At 38.2% G+C, this 15,118-nt stretch overlaps 1 protein-coding gene across 1 annotated transcript in view; it reads right to left on the bottom strand.

Annotated features, from left to right (window-relative positions):
- Positions 1-5,336, bottom strand: part of ABHD16A (abhydrolase domain containing 16A, phospholipase) — a 527,648-nt gene extending 522,312 nt beyond the window's left edge. The window contains exon 1 of the mRNA XM_044083280.1: positions 5,164-5,336. Within this exon, the coding sequence (XP_043939215.1) occupies positions 5,164-5,259 (96 nt within the window). The 5' untranslated portion in view covers positions 5,260-5,336. The remainder of the gene's footprint in view (positions 1-5,163) is intronic.
- Positions 5,337-15,118: the final 9,782 nt, after the last annotated feature.

The following is a 15,118-nucleotide window of genomic DNA, read 5'->3' on the forward strand; positions in this document are numbered from 1 at the left end:
ACTTATGTTAGGAAATCTAACCTAGACAAACTTGAGTCTTGTTATAACAACATCGCCAACTTTGCAAAAAATTCCCAGTTTAGAACCCATCACAGTATACCTCTTAGGCAACTTAAGTAGCTTGAGCTCCCATAGCTATTAACCTGTCACCAACTTGTTATAGCATACAACAACCTAAAACATCCGAACAAAACTCCAGCTCTAAGGCAATTATTGACTAACTATACACCAAAATCATCCACTCCGCTCTGCCAACAAATCACTTCTCTCTATCACCTCAGCTAACAACACAGCAGGTAAAGCACTATTTTCACACAGTACAGCAAAAACTTGGAATAATTTCCATCCACCTGCGACTTCTGCATCAAATACCACACAATTCAAAAACTCCCTTAAGGCCCATCTTATAAGTTCTTGGCTCTGTCCATGTCACATTGTCCTAAAATCTGTTACCTCCACACTTTTTTTTTTCTCTCATATTTCATGCCCTCAGTAAGCATGGTTGTTACAAATGGTATCCCTTGACAAACTGGAACTTGTAATCTCTGTCCATTTGTTTTCACAACAAACAGAATGTACATATGTAAATATTGCTGATTTGAATTTTTTTTTTTTTACTGTTTCTTTTCTCACTAAATACTACTAATATAACAATGTTTTTACACTGTGTATAATATTATTGTTATTTGTTGTTTTAATTAAGTAGAGCTTTTCTCCCCGGGCCTCCGCTGTAAATGGACCTCATCCAGTCAGACCATCCCGGTTAACAAATGTAAAATAAATAAATAGATTTTACTATATTATTGGACTGCATATAAAAGCTCATATGTATGCATGTAGATTTCAGTAGCCAATATATATTCTACAGGACTGTTTTAATATGCTTGGTCATGTCTCAATCGAAGGAGGTTAGAAAGGATTGGGAAGAGACTGGACAAGCAACTCAGAAAAAGAATGGGAGGGTATGTGTCTTCCAAATATGCAACAAAGTCTAGAAGATTTAGGATCTTTACTTGGAAGAGTTTACATAGGTATTTTTATACCCCAAGTAGACTCCAAAGAATTTTTTCCTCAGGTAGACAGCAAATGTTGGAGGTGTGATGGGGAAGAAAGAGGTAACTGGGAACATGTTTTCTGGGAATGCAATGAGTTGGCAAACTTTAAAGATCCCCTGCAGACTGCTCTGGTGGAAATGCTGGGTGAGCAAATTGGTGTAACTAAGGAAATCATTTTTTTGAGCTAGGATACAAAATCAGAATTGCTTAGACATAGTAAGCCCTTGCTGAATCTTATGACAGCTGCCAAAAAAGCAATTACTAGAAAATGGAAATCAAATTCTAAACCAACTTTACTAAAGCAGTGACATAAAACAACTGGAACTGGTATCTTTAGAAAAGGGTAGGAGCAAATTACATAGGAAAAAATGGGAAGTGTGGGATCAATACATGCAGAGGAGGAACAAGGTTTAAAAGAAAGCAGAAATTGAATAAGGTATATAATGGTGGACTGACAACTGGATATATTATAACTGATGTACGTTTGTAGCTACAGTTGTGTCAGCATGGCTTGTAATGTATAATGTTTGCAACAGAGATGGAGTCAGTATGGTTCATTTTCATTTATATAAATGTATGGATTCAAGAAATTTGCTCTTGAGGTGAAACTCTTGAACACTTTAAGAACACACTAGAACACACTAAAACTAGTTATGTTCAATAACCCGTTTTTTTTAATTTTTTACACTACATGTAATTTTATCTATCATGAAATAAAAATTAGAGGAGAAAAAAAGGAGGTAGGACTGCAAAGTGTTTCTAGAACCTTGACAGCTGCTACTATTTCCTGTCTTTGTTCTGTTTTGGATGCTTTAGTGCAAGACTAGAGCATAACGGCTAAGAGAGGTGCAAATTAAACTTTATAGTGCCTTTCTTTAAGTCTGCAATTACACTTCGAAAACAGGAAAGACAAGGGGATGGAAAGGTGATAGCACACCATCCAAATTTCCTCGCAACACATTTTGTGGGACAGGGGTAAAATGCTTAACAATATAAGAACTTATGTTGGAGTTACTCCCAAGAGTTGTGAAAGGGCAGGGCATACAGACTATATTAGCCGACCCCTCTAAGCAGAAATCCAGAGAAGCACCACTGGTGTTTATAATAAGACTAGCTGTGTATATGTGAGCAGAACTCCGAAAAAGAATTCAAAAGATTGTGCGTTGCTGTACTATGACTGCAGACAGCTGGATAAAGAAAGATGTATAATTCTGAAGCCACAGTTGGAAGTGTTAAAAAATAAAAAAAAAAAAACAGGCTGTGACTGATACTGTCGAGTAGATATTTCTTTTAGAACAGGCACTGTCAAAAAGCCTGCAAGAAAGATTGTTTGGTGGTTTAAATGTCATTTAAAAAATGGAAAACCAGCCTATACCTTTCTGACTGTTAAAGGTTGCAAGTAGAACTGGGTTACCCAGCTGCTGTGCTTAAAAATGCAACAAATATTTCACTCCTGCATAATCTGTTTTTGTAGAGCAGACACGGTAAAACTGTTTTGTTTAAAAGGTGAATTAAGCTACCTAAATTCTGTGCCTGCCTGTAGTCTAAAATGATAACATTTCAATTTGTGGAGCAACAAACTGCAAGTGGATAAGGTTCCGAGTAGATATCCCTGTCACAGTTCTGTCGTTGTTCAAAAGAATTATGGCCTTTACTAAAAAATGCTCGCCTCTACCACTGAAATTAAGCAGATTTTCTTGCGTTTTAAAACAAGATGCTTTTATCAATTTGAATAAAAGCTAAAAAATATACAGCTGGAACAACAGTTTCCTGTCCAAAGGTGTGTCCAGATAAGCACCACATACTCAAGATTCTAAGAAAACAAAGAGTTATCAGCTTCTTGCAAAGCAGCTGAAATACTTTCAGAGTGTAACTAAAATAACTACAAACCACTGGAAAGAAATCTGATAAGAATCCCAAATCATGATACAGTGAACAACCAATTTAAAGTAGATTTTTTTCCATTGGGGGAGGGGTAGAAAACTGGAATAGATAATATGTATTTTTAAGTAACTTCCAACATGAACTTCCAACACCTTCACCTTTAGGAAAAGTTTAGGTCAAGAAATACGAAGCTCAAAACTAACAAAACATATACTATGAAGATATACCTCTAGTATACTGAAACAGTACCCACATTCTCCAAGATATAACAGATTACTTACCCAAATAAAAATCAGGGATGTAAAGTATACAAAATAATCAAAAAATGTGCACAGACCAGAGCCCAATAAAGGTAAGTAGGCTTGTTGAGGGCCAAATCCAAACTGCGCAAAAAATGGGCTAACGGCATCACCACCAACAAACAAGTTTTGATATGCAGTCAGGATCAGGTGAAAAGTTCTTTGTCTACAACATGTGTTCCTACCTTTGGCTCAAAAAGCTCTGTAATTCCAATAAAGAAAAAAAGAAGAGAGCGTGGGAGAGAGATGGAAAAATGGAGAAATGTACATGGTCCTCAAATCTTCAGGTGAACATCCTGTTCCTACTTGTGTAAATTACTTATACCTGCCCTCTTTCTAAGAACTGGAGCATTTCTCCCCGGGCCTCCACTGAAAACAGGCTCTGTGGAACCTAGTCGGACTTTCCCGGTCAACAAATGATAAATAAATAAAATAAAAAAAATAAATAAATAAAACTGCCCCGTATCTTCTCTGTAATGACACCACCTCAGTGTTGCAGTTAGAGAACAAATGACTTATGGGACTTTTAGCTAGTCCCTGGAACCCCATTTCCTACCCCAGGGAATGGGAAGGCTGATTGGGTGCAGGCAGAAAACCATAAGGTCAATCCCCTGGAGTTAAAAAAAAAACTGCTTACCAGTTTCTTAACTCAATCCTACACAGAGATACTGCAAAATATAACAAATATGCAAAGAAAGAGTGGTAAAGAAGTTGTGTAAAGAAAACAAAAAGAGGACCGCAGTTGTTCTAGAGACAGCAAATACATGCCCACTCACCAATAGCACACATTCTTGAAAATGGAATAGCTTTACATTTACTATAAAGGCAGGGTGCTTAAGCTGCAAGCTTTTCAGATGCTTGCAGAACTAATGTGGAAGCACACATGCATACGTTTATAATCTAGGGCCCTACCAGCAGTGTTTATTAATCTGCATATGAAGCTTTTCACTTGGCATTGGTCACTACAACATTAATCTGCTCATGAAACTTTTCACTTGAGTTATCAGTGACCCAAGTATGCACTTATTGGTAATACTAGTACATCCATGAACACTGTTTTATAATGTTTTCAGCGACACACTGGGAATCAGATACTTTGCAGTTTACTATTTTTACTTTACATGATGCAACTACCCTTTGTATTTAATGCTGTTCACAAACCTACCTATCTGCATAACTACGTCATGCCATCTTCATGACCCTCTGATAGTGTATTAAATATTGTTAGCCCAAGAACCGTTATAAATCCTTAGTTTTTGCTATGATCCTGACTATAATTTACTTAAAACATGGTGTCACTGTCTGTTTGTGACCCATAAAGGAGTACCCGCTGACAATGTTTCTCAAAAGAACTGTTATTGCAAACGCCCCAGAGAGACTTGGTAAAACCTCTGCACGAACATAGTACATATTCACATGAAAATAAAGTAATGATTCAAAAATTCTACATCAGAACAGCTTAAAAGACAATGGGCAGACAGTGACACTTCCAGAAACCTACCAACATGCTGCAGTTACTGACGTTCACATATTTTAAGAATTTCCCACATTAATATCTACAGTTGTAAACAACACATAAAATTACATTACTTTGATTCTAATACAAACAAAAATCACAACACAGAATGCCCAACTAGCACATCTCAGCTGCTATGCAGAACAACATTTTGTTTGACACCTGAATACAGCACCGACTTGTACCAATTTTAAAAATGAAAACGCAATGAATGACAGATAATCCTTGCCGGTACTTTGACTGTAATCTACAAAACGCCCTTCCTCATGCTTTCACAGCACTAGCTGATGTTTACATAATTAACTGAGGTTATAATTGTTACAACTATCAATGCATCTGAACGAAAACATCCCTTTCAGCCTTGACACACTGCTTTTCTGTCTCACACTATCCTTTCATATAAACTCACCCGGCTGCCTCTTGTAGACCCGTGCCGATCGGGGTCTCGATAAGTACGGAACAGCTTCGGTCCCAAAATACAACGAAACAAAATGTTCCCAACCATCTTTTTGACTTAGTCCTACCGAACAGGAACAGCAAAACGTCCGCCAGCCGCTACAAACGCTTCCTGGTATACGAGTTCCCGCGAGGGACTAAAATGGTCAGGGCTACGAGTATTAAAAATGCAAATCGTAAAATGCTGTGGGTTTTTCATTGGTAAGAAGGAGCAACATCTACTGTCTCCAAAACAATGGTGTAGTAGGCTATATATATTCTTTATATTCAACCGAGTACATTATTTTCAGACAACCTCTCATAAGTATTAAAGGATACTGAATAGAGAATATGCATACAGTTGTCTAAAATAATGCTCAGAAAATGGAAATTTTTATATGTGGTGTTTTGTGATTGGATTAAAATCCATTACATGTGTGTGTATGTGTGTATATGTATGTATGTATGTATGTATGTATGTGTGAATGTGTATGTATATACATGTGTAAGCACTTGGGCTCAGGCCAGTTATTTTACATTAAGGTCTGTGGTCTCCACTCTTGTGGGAGGAGAGGCTAGATTCTGCCTGTCTGAGCTGGGAATTTCTGGTTAAAGGCTTATTGTGCCTGCTTATTTGAACTGTTTCCTTCTGAAATTTGTGCCCCTTGTTTGCTGTAGCCCAGAAGTTAGTAGTTTACTGGCCATTTTGGGCTAATTTCTATCTCTTTAATTTCCCTGCTATAAAAAACGCATTTGCACGTTTTTTTGCTCTTGTATTCAGCTCAGCAAGTGCCTGCCAGGTGTCCTGCAGAGTTCTACAGCAGCATAGAGACAAAAGAGAGACTTTGGAGTGATTAAGTATAATTTTTCTGCATTTTCTTGCTGTCTTTAACTAATTCCGTCAAAAATGCCATTTTTTAGCATTTCTGTGATTTTAAAAGCTTGTTTCTTCTACATATTGTACTTATTTGCTGCCTGCACTTGAACTAAGACGTTTTTGTGTTTAAATAATCTGTTTAACTGTTGTAGGCTACACACTAAAGTGCGATAGCCATTTCTGTACATTTAAAGTGTTTTTTTTTATTGTATCTGCTTTATTTTCTGAAAAAAACAACCCCCCCCCAAAATAATATATACTTGTTTCACACCTTTCTGAACTAGTATAGTCCAGTTTTCAGGTTATTGCTGAATGCAGGGCTGTGTTATAAGTTTCTGTGTTGCCCATACCTTACTTGGATAGAAGGAGGTTTCTCTGTTCCCCTATGAGAGAAGGGAGCTTTGAGCAGCTTATCTGTCCCTGGAGGAGTGGTTTCAGCCCAGAAGTTAGTAGTTTATTGGCCATTTTGGGCTAATTTCTATTTCTTTCATTTCCCTGCTATAAAAACCGCATTTGCGCGGTTTTGCGCGCTGGGCAGTGCTGGTTAGCTAGGGTTAAGCTATTCCCGCCCCCACAAAGTCTACTCTTCAAATTTTCCCTTGGAACTAGACAAACTTTCAACTTAAGCACTCAAACCATTCATTACACAGCGCAGCACTTGCTCAAAACTCATAGCAAGCACTAATTGACCCTAGCACTAAACCCCCCTATACTGTCCAGAAGGACAAGGCTCTCTATTCCCTATCAGCCAATCAGTAAAATAGCTCACTTTACCTATTCAGGCATGTCCAAAGGGCAGTTTCAGGTGTACTCTCCAGTCCAACTGGTGAATCTGGGCATTTTGTGGCAATGTTACAACTGCCTCATGTACACAGACAACCCTCTCCTACCACCAAACACTAATATATGCAAAAGATGCAATTATACAGCCAAACTGGAAGCAAAGCTCTCTCAACCCAAGACTGGAACTGACAGTCAAGAGGAGAAGGAAAATACTTGCAACACACCACCAGTCTCACATAGACCTACTAAACCAACACCGGCAAATAACACACATAAATACACGAAAACATACTCAGAGGCTCTAAATAAAAATCTGTGAAAGCAACAGAGAGCTCCAAAGCAGACACCCAAGCAACCTCCACACCTCATCACAAACCATGAAACACATACTTCACATAATCAGTGTGCCACGCCATCACAGCCCTTAATTCAAAATAACATACCCAGCACACTAGTAATAGGTGACTCTATAGGCAGGCACACTGATGTCCCACTAACTAGGCTGGACAAGGAAAAGGTTACAGTTAGCTGCCTGCCAGGTGCCAGGATCTGCCACATAACACAAGCACTCAGGTCGCTCCAGAACAAGTACAAACACAACTCTGTCATTGTCCATGTTGGTGTGAATGACCTGAGATGTACCTCCCTGGACTACATGAAAAGAGACATGGAAGAGCTCTCTGATCACGTAGCCCAGGCTGGTATGACCCTGAGTAGCATCCTGCCCTCACCAAGAATGATGCCACAGTATAAAGAAAAAATGATCAATTTCAACAATTGGCTAAGTTTCTGGTGTCATTCAAAGGGGATCCAGTATCTGTCTGCCTGGGATGACATGCTCGACAAGCCACATTGCTTCACAAGAGATGGCTTGCACCTGTCACCCTTAGGCTTTCGAATACTGGCCAAGGCTTTTGCCTCCCCAATAGTGTCTTTTTTAGGTAAGGCTCAAAAGACAAACTCACCACTGTAAATAGCACAAGTAACCAAAAACTGAGGGTAATGCTACTCAACGCCAGAAGTCTAAACCTCAAAATGCATGCACTCGAGGCACTCCTCAGTATGGAGAACATCGATATCTGTGTGCAGTAACAGAAACCTGGTTTAAGGCTCCAGAGAGCACCCCATCACTACCAGGCTATAACTCATACCATACTTTTCGGCCACAGAACCTGGACCGAAACACAAAAGGTGGGGGTGTATCCATATTCATCAAGGATACCCACACCTCCAGGTTAGTGGCACAGCACAATGCCTCAGAGATCATCCATGTACAACTAACAATGGGCAAAACTGCAATTCAAATTGTAGCTTGCTACAGATCACCCACCATGACCCAGGACCCCCATTCCACGTTTCTGGAGACACTGGAAAATATGAAGGTCCTACCAAACGCCCCAATATTGGGTGATTTCAATGACCCAAACATTAACTGGGAGAACTACTCAAGTACTAACTCCCTTGCCCAACGCTTCCTAGAATTTATAAACTCGAACGTCCTGGATCAACTGGTCAACACCCCCACTAGAGGTGACAACATATTGGACCTGGTCATCACCAACATGGGCGATCGGTGTTCTACACCGGAGGTCAACCCCTCGCTGGTTAGATCAGACCATAGACTAATCACTCTGGATATACACATTCCGCCCCCACCCCCAATCAAGGAAACCACCGTAAAAAACTTTTCAAAAGCAAACTTCACGTTACTTAAGACCGAGGTGGAAAGGTTCACAGCCCCCATGCTAAAGGACAACGCTGTCCAAGCTGCTGAATCCCTTACAAAGGCACTCTATGAGCACCTGCAAGAATGCATGCATTGTGCTATCCCATGCAAAACCAAGATTCACTCCTCCAAGAAAAGGAAACCAGTCTGGTGGACCCCTGTCATAAACAAGATATACAATAGAAGGAGGAAACTAGTACAGAAAAGAGTAAAATCCTGAGAAGGAAAGACATCTCTGATCAGTATCAGTAAGAAACTACGATCCCTCATAAAATCATCCAAGGCTAGCTTCAAAAGAAAAATTGCCAAGGACTCCAAAGATAACCACAAAGCGTTCTTCAGCTATGTCAAGAACCTAAGTGGAAACTCTCAGATCTGCTCTGAGTTAGTGCAGAATGGCACAAAATACACTGAACTGACTGATATTGCCAACATTTTGGCAGAGAGGTTTAGTGCAACTTCACCCTGCTCTCACCCCCTAAAGGGCCCAAAACCATGCCAGAAAAATGTAGAGCCCCGGCAATCACTGACACACAGGTTAAAACAGCCCTATCCAAAGCCAAAAACACAGCTTCAATGGGACTGGATGGTGTCCCAGGCTGTGTCTTACACAAGCTCCAAAATTAACTAAACCCCTCACCTAAACACACTGTTCAAACTCAGCCTCTCTACAGGCTATGTACCCATAGAGTGGCACACAGCAAGAGTTATCCCACTCCACAAAGTTGGAGCCGCAACAGACCCCAGGAACTATCGTCCTATAAGCCTGACTAGTCTGGTCTGCAAGGCTATGGAGTGCATCATCATGGAACTCATTAACAGAGACATTGGGAACCTCCAAACATTGGACCTTACCCAGTTTGGCTTTGTTAAGGGCAGATCATGCCTCCTAAATCTAGTGGACTTCTTTGAGATGGTTACCAAGGCTTTAGAATAGATGAAGGAAAGGAGGTCTAGCAAAAAGAAAAAACAAATGGATAGAAAACGCTCAATTTATTAACAAACAAAGCTTTTGGGAATGTCCCTTCTTCAGTGTTAAAATCAAGTAATAATAAACCTTAGAATTTATAGAAATTTCAAAAAAAAACCCACATGACACAGCGATCCAATGTATAACCTAACATCATTAACATCTCATTAAAAATACAAATGATTCTAAAAAGTATTACTTTCATTCTTGTAAATCACATACATGCGTGTATATGAAACAAGCATCACAATATATATAAAAACATGTTCAGCTCTAAAAAGTTAGTAAAATTGTTCATTTATAAAAGTAACATCTATCTGTTTTTACATAATATACTCAACAACTAAATTATTCAAAAAGTAACAGGAAAAATTTGGCTGTAAAATGTATTCTTTACCTACTTATTCTCAACTATATCTAACTTATACCTCCTTTTGAAAATGCCTACTTACCTATACTGTTTCTGTCTAAACTCTAACATCGGTTTTAATGTTATTCTGTTGTTCAATCCTGGTATTCTATCAGCTGCTAATCTTATTATCCATTTATATTCTGATATTTCTAACTTATTATTCTGATCACCCTGTCTTAAGTTCTTATATATAACATCTATCACCTTAAATTTAAAGTTATGTGAATTACCTTTATCTAATCTATGTTGTGCTAATGCATTAGATGGAATATTCCTCTTCATATCTGACCTATGTTCAATAATACGGTCTTTTAAACATCTAGAACCATTTCCATTTCCTATTTTCAAAAGGAGGTATAAGTTAGATATAGTTGAGAATAAGTAGGTAAAGAATACATTTTACAGCCAAGTTTTTGATGTTACTTTTTGAATAATTTAGTTGTTGAGTATATTATGTAAAAACAGATAGATAGATGTTATTTTTATAAATGAACAATTTTATTAACTTTTTAGAGCTGAACATGTTTTTATATGTATTGTGATGCTTGTTTCATATACACGCATGTATGTGATTTACAAGAATGAAAGTAATACTTTTTAGAATCATTTGTATTTTTAATGAGATGTTAATGATGTTAGGTTATACATTGGATCGCTGTGTCATGTGGGTTTTTTTTTGAAATTGCTATAAATTCTAAGGTTTATTATTACTTGATTTTAACACTGAAGAAGGGACATTCCCGAAAGCTTTGTTTGTTAATAAATTGAGCGTTTTCTATCCATTTGGTTCTTCTTTTTGCTGGTCGAAAACAACAGAATTGGTGGAAGTAAACTGAAATTGAACTTTATATTTTGTATTCATAGCTAGGAAAGGAGGTCTACACAGCCATCCTAAACCTCGCAAAGGCTTTCGACACCATTCCCCATTCTGGTATTATAGACAAGTTCACCAGCCTGAACATAAACCCCTACGTCACGAGATGGGTTGCCAGTTGGCTCACGGATAGAACCCACACGGTGAGAGTTGCAGGCTGTAGGTCCGACTCTAAAGTGGTTACAAGTGGCGTCCCCCAGGGCTCAGTCCTGAGACCCCTCCGGTTCGGTATATACTTCTCAAAGGTACAGGCAAGCACTGGAGGACTATGGCTGACCAAGTTCACAGACGACTGCAAACTGGGGGCCATAACTGACTCTCCGGCTGATACAGACATCCCCAGAAGGATGTCAAAATCATGGCCTCAAGCTAAATGCCAAAAAGTGCATAGTCATCCCCTTTGGAAAAAATAAAGTACCTGCAAACTACCACATACGTGGTAGTCCCCTAAATACAAAAAATGTAATAAGGCATCTGAGGACCCAAGCAGATAGTAATCTCTCCTTTGATAATCATATTGCCAAGGTGGTTAGAAAATCCTTCTATGTGGCCCACCTAATCACAAAAGGATTCACATCTAGAGCAAAAGAGGTTATTGTGCCCCTCCACTCATCACTCATCAGACCCATCATAGAGTCCAACGCCCCATTTGGGTTGTACCTTACAAGACACCTGCAATAGCTGGAAAGACCACAGAAGTACCTCACCAAGAGGATTACTGGCCTCAAACAGATGCCCTATGCAGTCCGACTGAAGAAACTCCAGCTGTACTCGGTTGCATACTGCTTACTCAGAGGTGTTCTCTGCCTGACATACAAGGCCATGTCCAACCCAGAATTGATGGATATGCTCCACCTAAAAAAAACTAATCCCAGAGAGCCACACGCTCTAGGGATCTAAATCTCACCACAACGATGAATAGGATATGCTTCGGAACAGGATTCCAGTCTACATTAGGCAGAGTCCTTCACTAACACTCTTCAAGAGGAACCTTGACGAGTGAATGGGAAACAGAAAATTTACCCGGGGGGGTTCACTGCAATGGCTCTACTGGACAGAGGCACAGGGAACTAATCTAAGGGGGTGGCGAAAGCCAACACATTCTGGCTAGGCTTATAGATGCCCTTGGGCAGATAGCATAGTACTTACCTATGAACCTATATACATCTCTCTCTCTCTCTCTGTATATATTTATATATATATATATATATATACATATATCTATATATATATATGGATGTTTATATATATATATATATATATATATATATATATATATATATACACACACACACACACACACACACACACACACACACACCTATAGGTGTGTGTGTAGTTTTTAGGGTCAAAAGGCTACATTTTAAGAAGGGTGTAGGTGTAAAAACAACAATAGAGATGTATATATCTTTTAAATGTCAGGTGGGGGTGAAAGCGGCAGTACACAGTTCATTCATTCAGGCATTCATTTTCAGTCTCTTTATTAGTGTCCGGATCACAAAGAACCAGACCTTATCCCAGCTAGTGATGGATGAAAAAAGCAGGAACCAGGCCTTGTAAGGGTGCCAGTCTGTCACAGGATATTTGAACATTACCATCTTACCTACACACATTTCTGGAATATGGAAGTAAATTAAAATCTTTGGTGAAAAGGACCAAACTGCACAGAAGGCATTGCAACTGGGAAAGTAACTAGAGACTTGAGTGCTGCTAGACAACAAAACTAACTGCATACCATTGTGCCATACCACCCACAAGGTCTTTAATACAAAATAGATTTCTTGCCTCATTTCCTCCTCTAATGTAGGAGGAAATGAGACAAAATACTTGATACATTTTTAATATTAGTAAATATGTTAGCATTTAAATACAGGGTCAGCTCAGGAAGTGTGGAACAAGTACCAACCTTCTTTATTTTGTTGGTTATGTGTACAGATGCATACCTCTTAAACATTGCATTATGAGGTACATACATCATTCAATTTTGCACTCAAAGTCCACCCTTAATCAGAAGGCATCAATATTCCACATTGCAAACTGACATTTTAAGTGTGCAGTCCTTTCATATTATGTAGTCGATAATCATAAACATTATATCAATTGATTCCACAAGTTTTTGTACATCAAGTCTTCAGATCTGATCGTGTGTCAGAGATTCATTCCAGCTCATCACAACACATTTTATCACTTGTTCTAATGAATTAAAGTTGAGAGGTATACTTTAAAAGAGAGACACATTAGACAGTTTAGTTTCTTATCTGTAATGTTAGAAAGGGATATTGAAGTGAGAGAGTGCATTGGGCATGTGCTCTCTACAGGTGCATAACATGAATGGTAAATGGTATTACAGGCTTACATTGTCTTCACAGTGTTTGGACAAATAGTGCACCTATATCATTTGTGTATGAGGCAAGCTATGTTTATTTGCTATGCTACTGATTTTTTTTTAGTTCTCAGTGACTTTCTCAATCATACAGTATGCATGTGTCACTATTGCCACAGGTGACATTCTGGGAAGATTGGAAGGCTGTGAATTTTACCCGACAGCAGCTTTTATATTCATGTTCAGCTGAGAGCATGTAGTGCAACATAAGGGGAGGGGCTGCACTTCTGCAATGCTATCTTTTAGATGAGCTATTAAGGTGTGGTGTCAGCTGTTGAGATGCTAATAGCATGCATATTAAAATTACAATTGCATAACTCCCTGTATCTCCATTTGTACACATTTCTTGCTACACAAAAGTTTAAAGGAGTGCTAATAATTTTTAGTATCTTCCATAGTGTCTCTGAAGCCCTATCTCTCCTTTCTTTTTGCAGTTCTTTTCTTGTTAATTTTCTCTTTGATATATAAATATAACCCTATTAAGTAAAATCTGCTATTTGTTTGTAATAACATTCTTTTAGTGACTTTTGTGCTTGTAGGAATACTTTTAAATCTTTAATGAAATTATAATATTCATATACTATTCTAGGGAAACTGTTATTCTGATCATAATGTTATATTGCTTCATATTGTAGTCTGACTCCCCATAATCTGCATAAGACCACCATCTGGTTCCTTGGTCCTTTCATTCTGCTCCTTTTGACACCAGTATACAGTGCATGAAGGTTCTTCTGCTGCCATAAATGTATGTATATTTTATATTTTAATAATCTATTCTTATATATATTTTAAAAAACAAATATATTACATATTATCATATAACTTCAGCATCTCATGAGTTCTTGTTTCAGGCCTATCAGTATTAAAATCACCTGTTCGTATTATTGTCTTTCTTGACCATATAAAAACTCTTGAATTTTATGTAATTGCTCAGACTTTTCCCTCTTTTCTTACAGACTCATAAACATCAATCGACATTTGTGCCATTGCTAAGTAAGTTACATCTGTATCTCCTCTTACTTTGTATCCTTTATTCTCCTTTTTAAACAATATTCTTAGTTCTTCCTATAGATTTCTTAGTAATATGACAGTAGACTGTCTTCTTCTTTTCAGTGGTTTTAACTGCTAAGAGTTGTTGCAAAAAGTATATATTCCACTGAATTTGTCTAATTCATGATACAATAGCCATTTCTTTCTTTACTAATTTTAAACTTCTAAAATGAACAGTCCTGGTACTTGGCATTTATACAGATTAGTTTCATATTCACTGTACGTTACCCTTTCTCTTCCCCTCTATGTTTGTTTTCCATTTCCACCCCTGGTTTCATGCATTCATAGGTACTTACTTAGCTATTATCTGTGAGGATCTAAAGAAGCCTAGCCTTCAATTCCCATGGTAGTTTTTGCCCTTAGACTTTGTGTACAAATAACTCAGAAAGATGCTGAACAAGGATATGTTGGAAGATTTACAAGTTGCTCATATTCACAAGAGACAGGGATGTTAAGCTTGGATGAATTTGCAGTTACCCATCCATTTGTAAATATTACAATTGAATAGGGTAAGAAAAGTACTTTGCTTTATGTGGATTGGAAAATGGGAACACAAAGCGTAATTCTCTGTGATATGTACCTACCTCTCCTGCATGTTCTGTTTATGTTACTGAAGAGAATGGGATCCATTGTGGTGTTTATGCCACAGTTGGACTTTTAAATGTTTAATAGGTCTGACAGGATCGGGTCTATTCTGGTAGTATATGTGAGGCAGAAGTTGCCTGTATGATATAGAGAAGAGAGGTAAAGCTTTGAGATAGTGCACATAGTTTTTATGATTATGGCCCATGATTTTCTTAGTAAGGAGGCATTGAAGTCATTCCTTTTTTGACAAGTGTTTTATGTGAATAATT

This window comes from Protopterus annectens, chromosome 9.part0, assembly GCF_019279795.1.
Source record: "Protopterus annectens isolate FY-2018-M chromosome 9.part0, PAN1.0, whole genome shotgun sequence".
Lineage (NCBI taxonomy): Eukaryota > Metazoa > Chordata > Ceratodontiformes > Protopteridae > Protopterus > Protopterus annectens.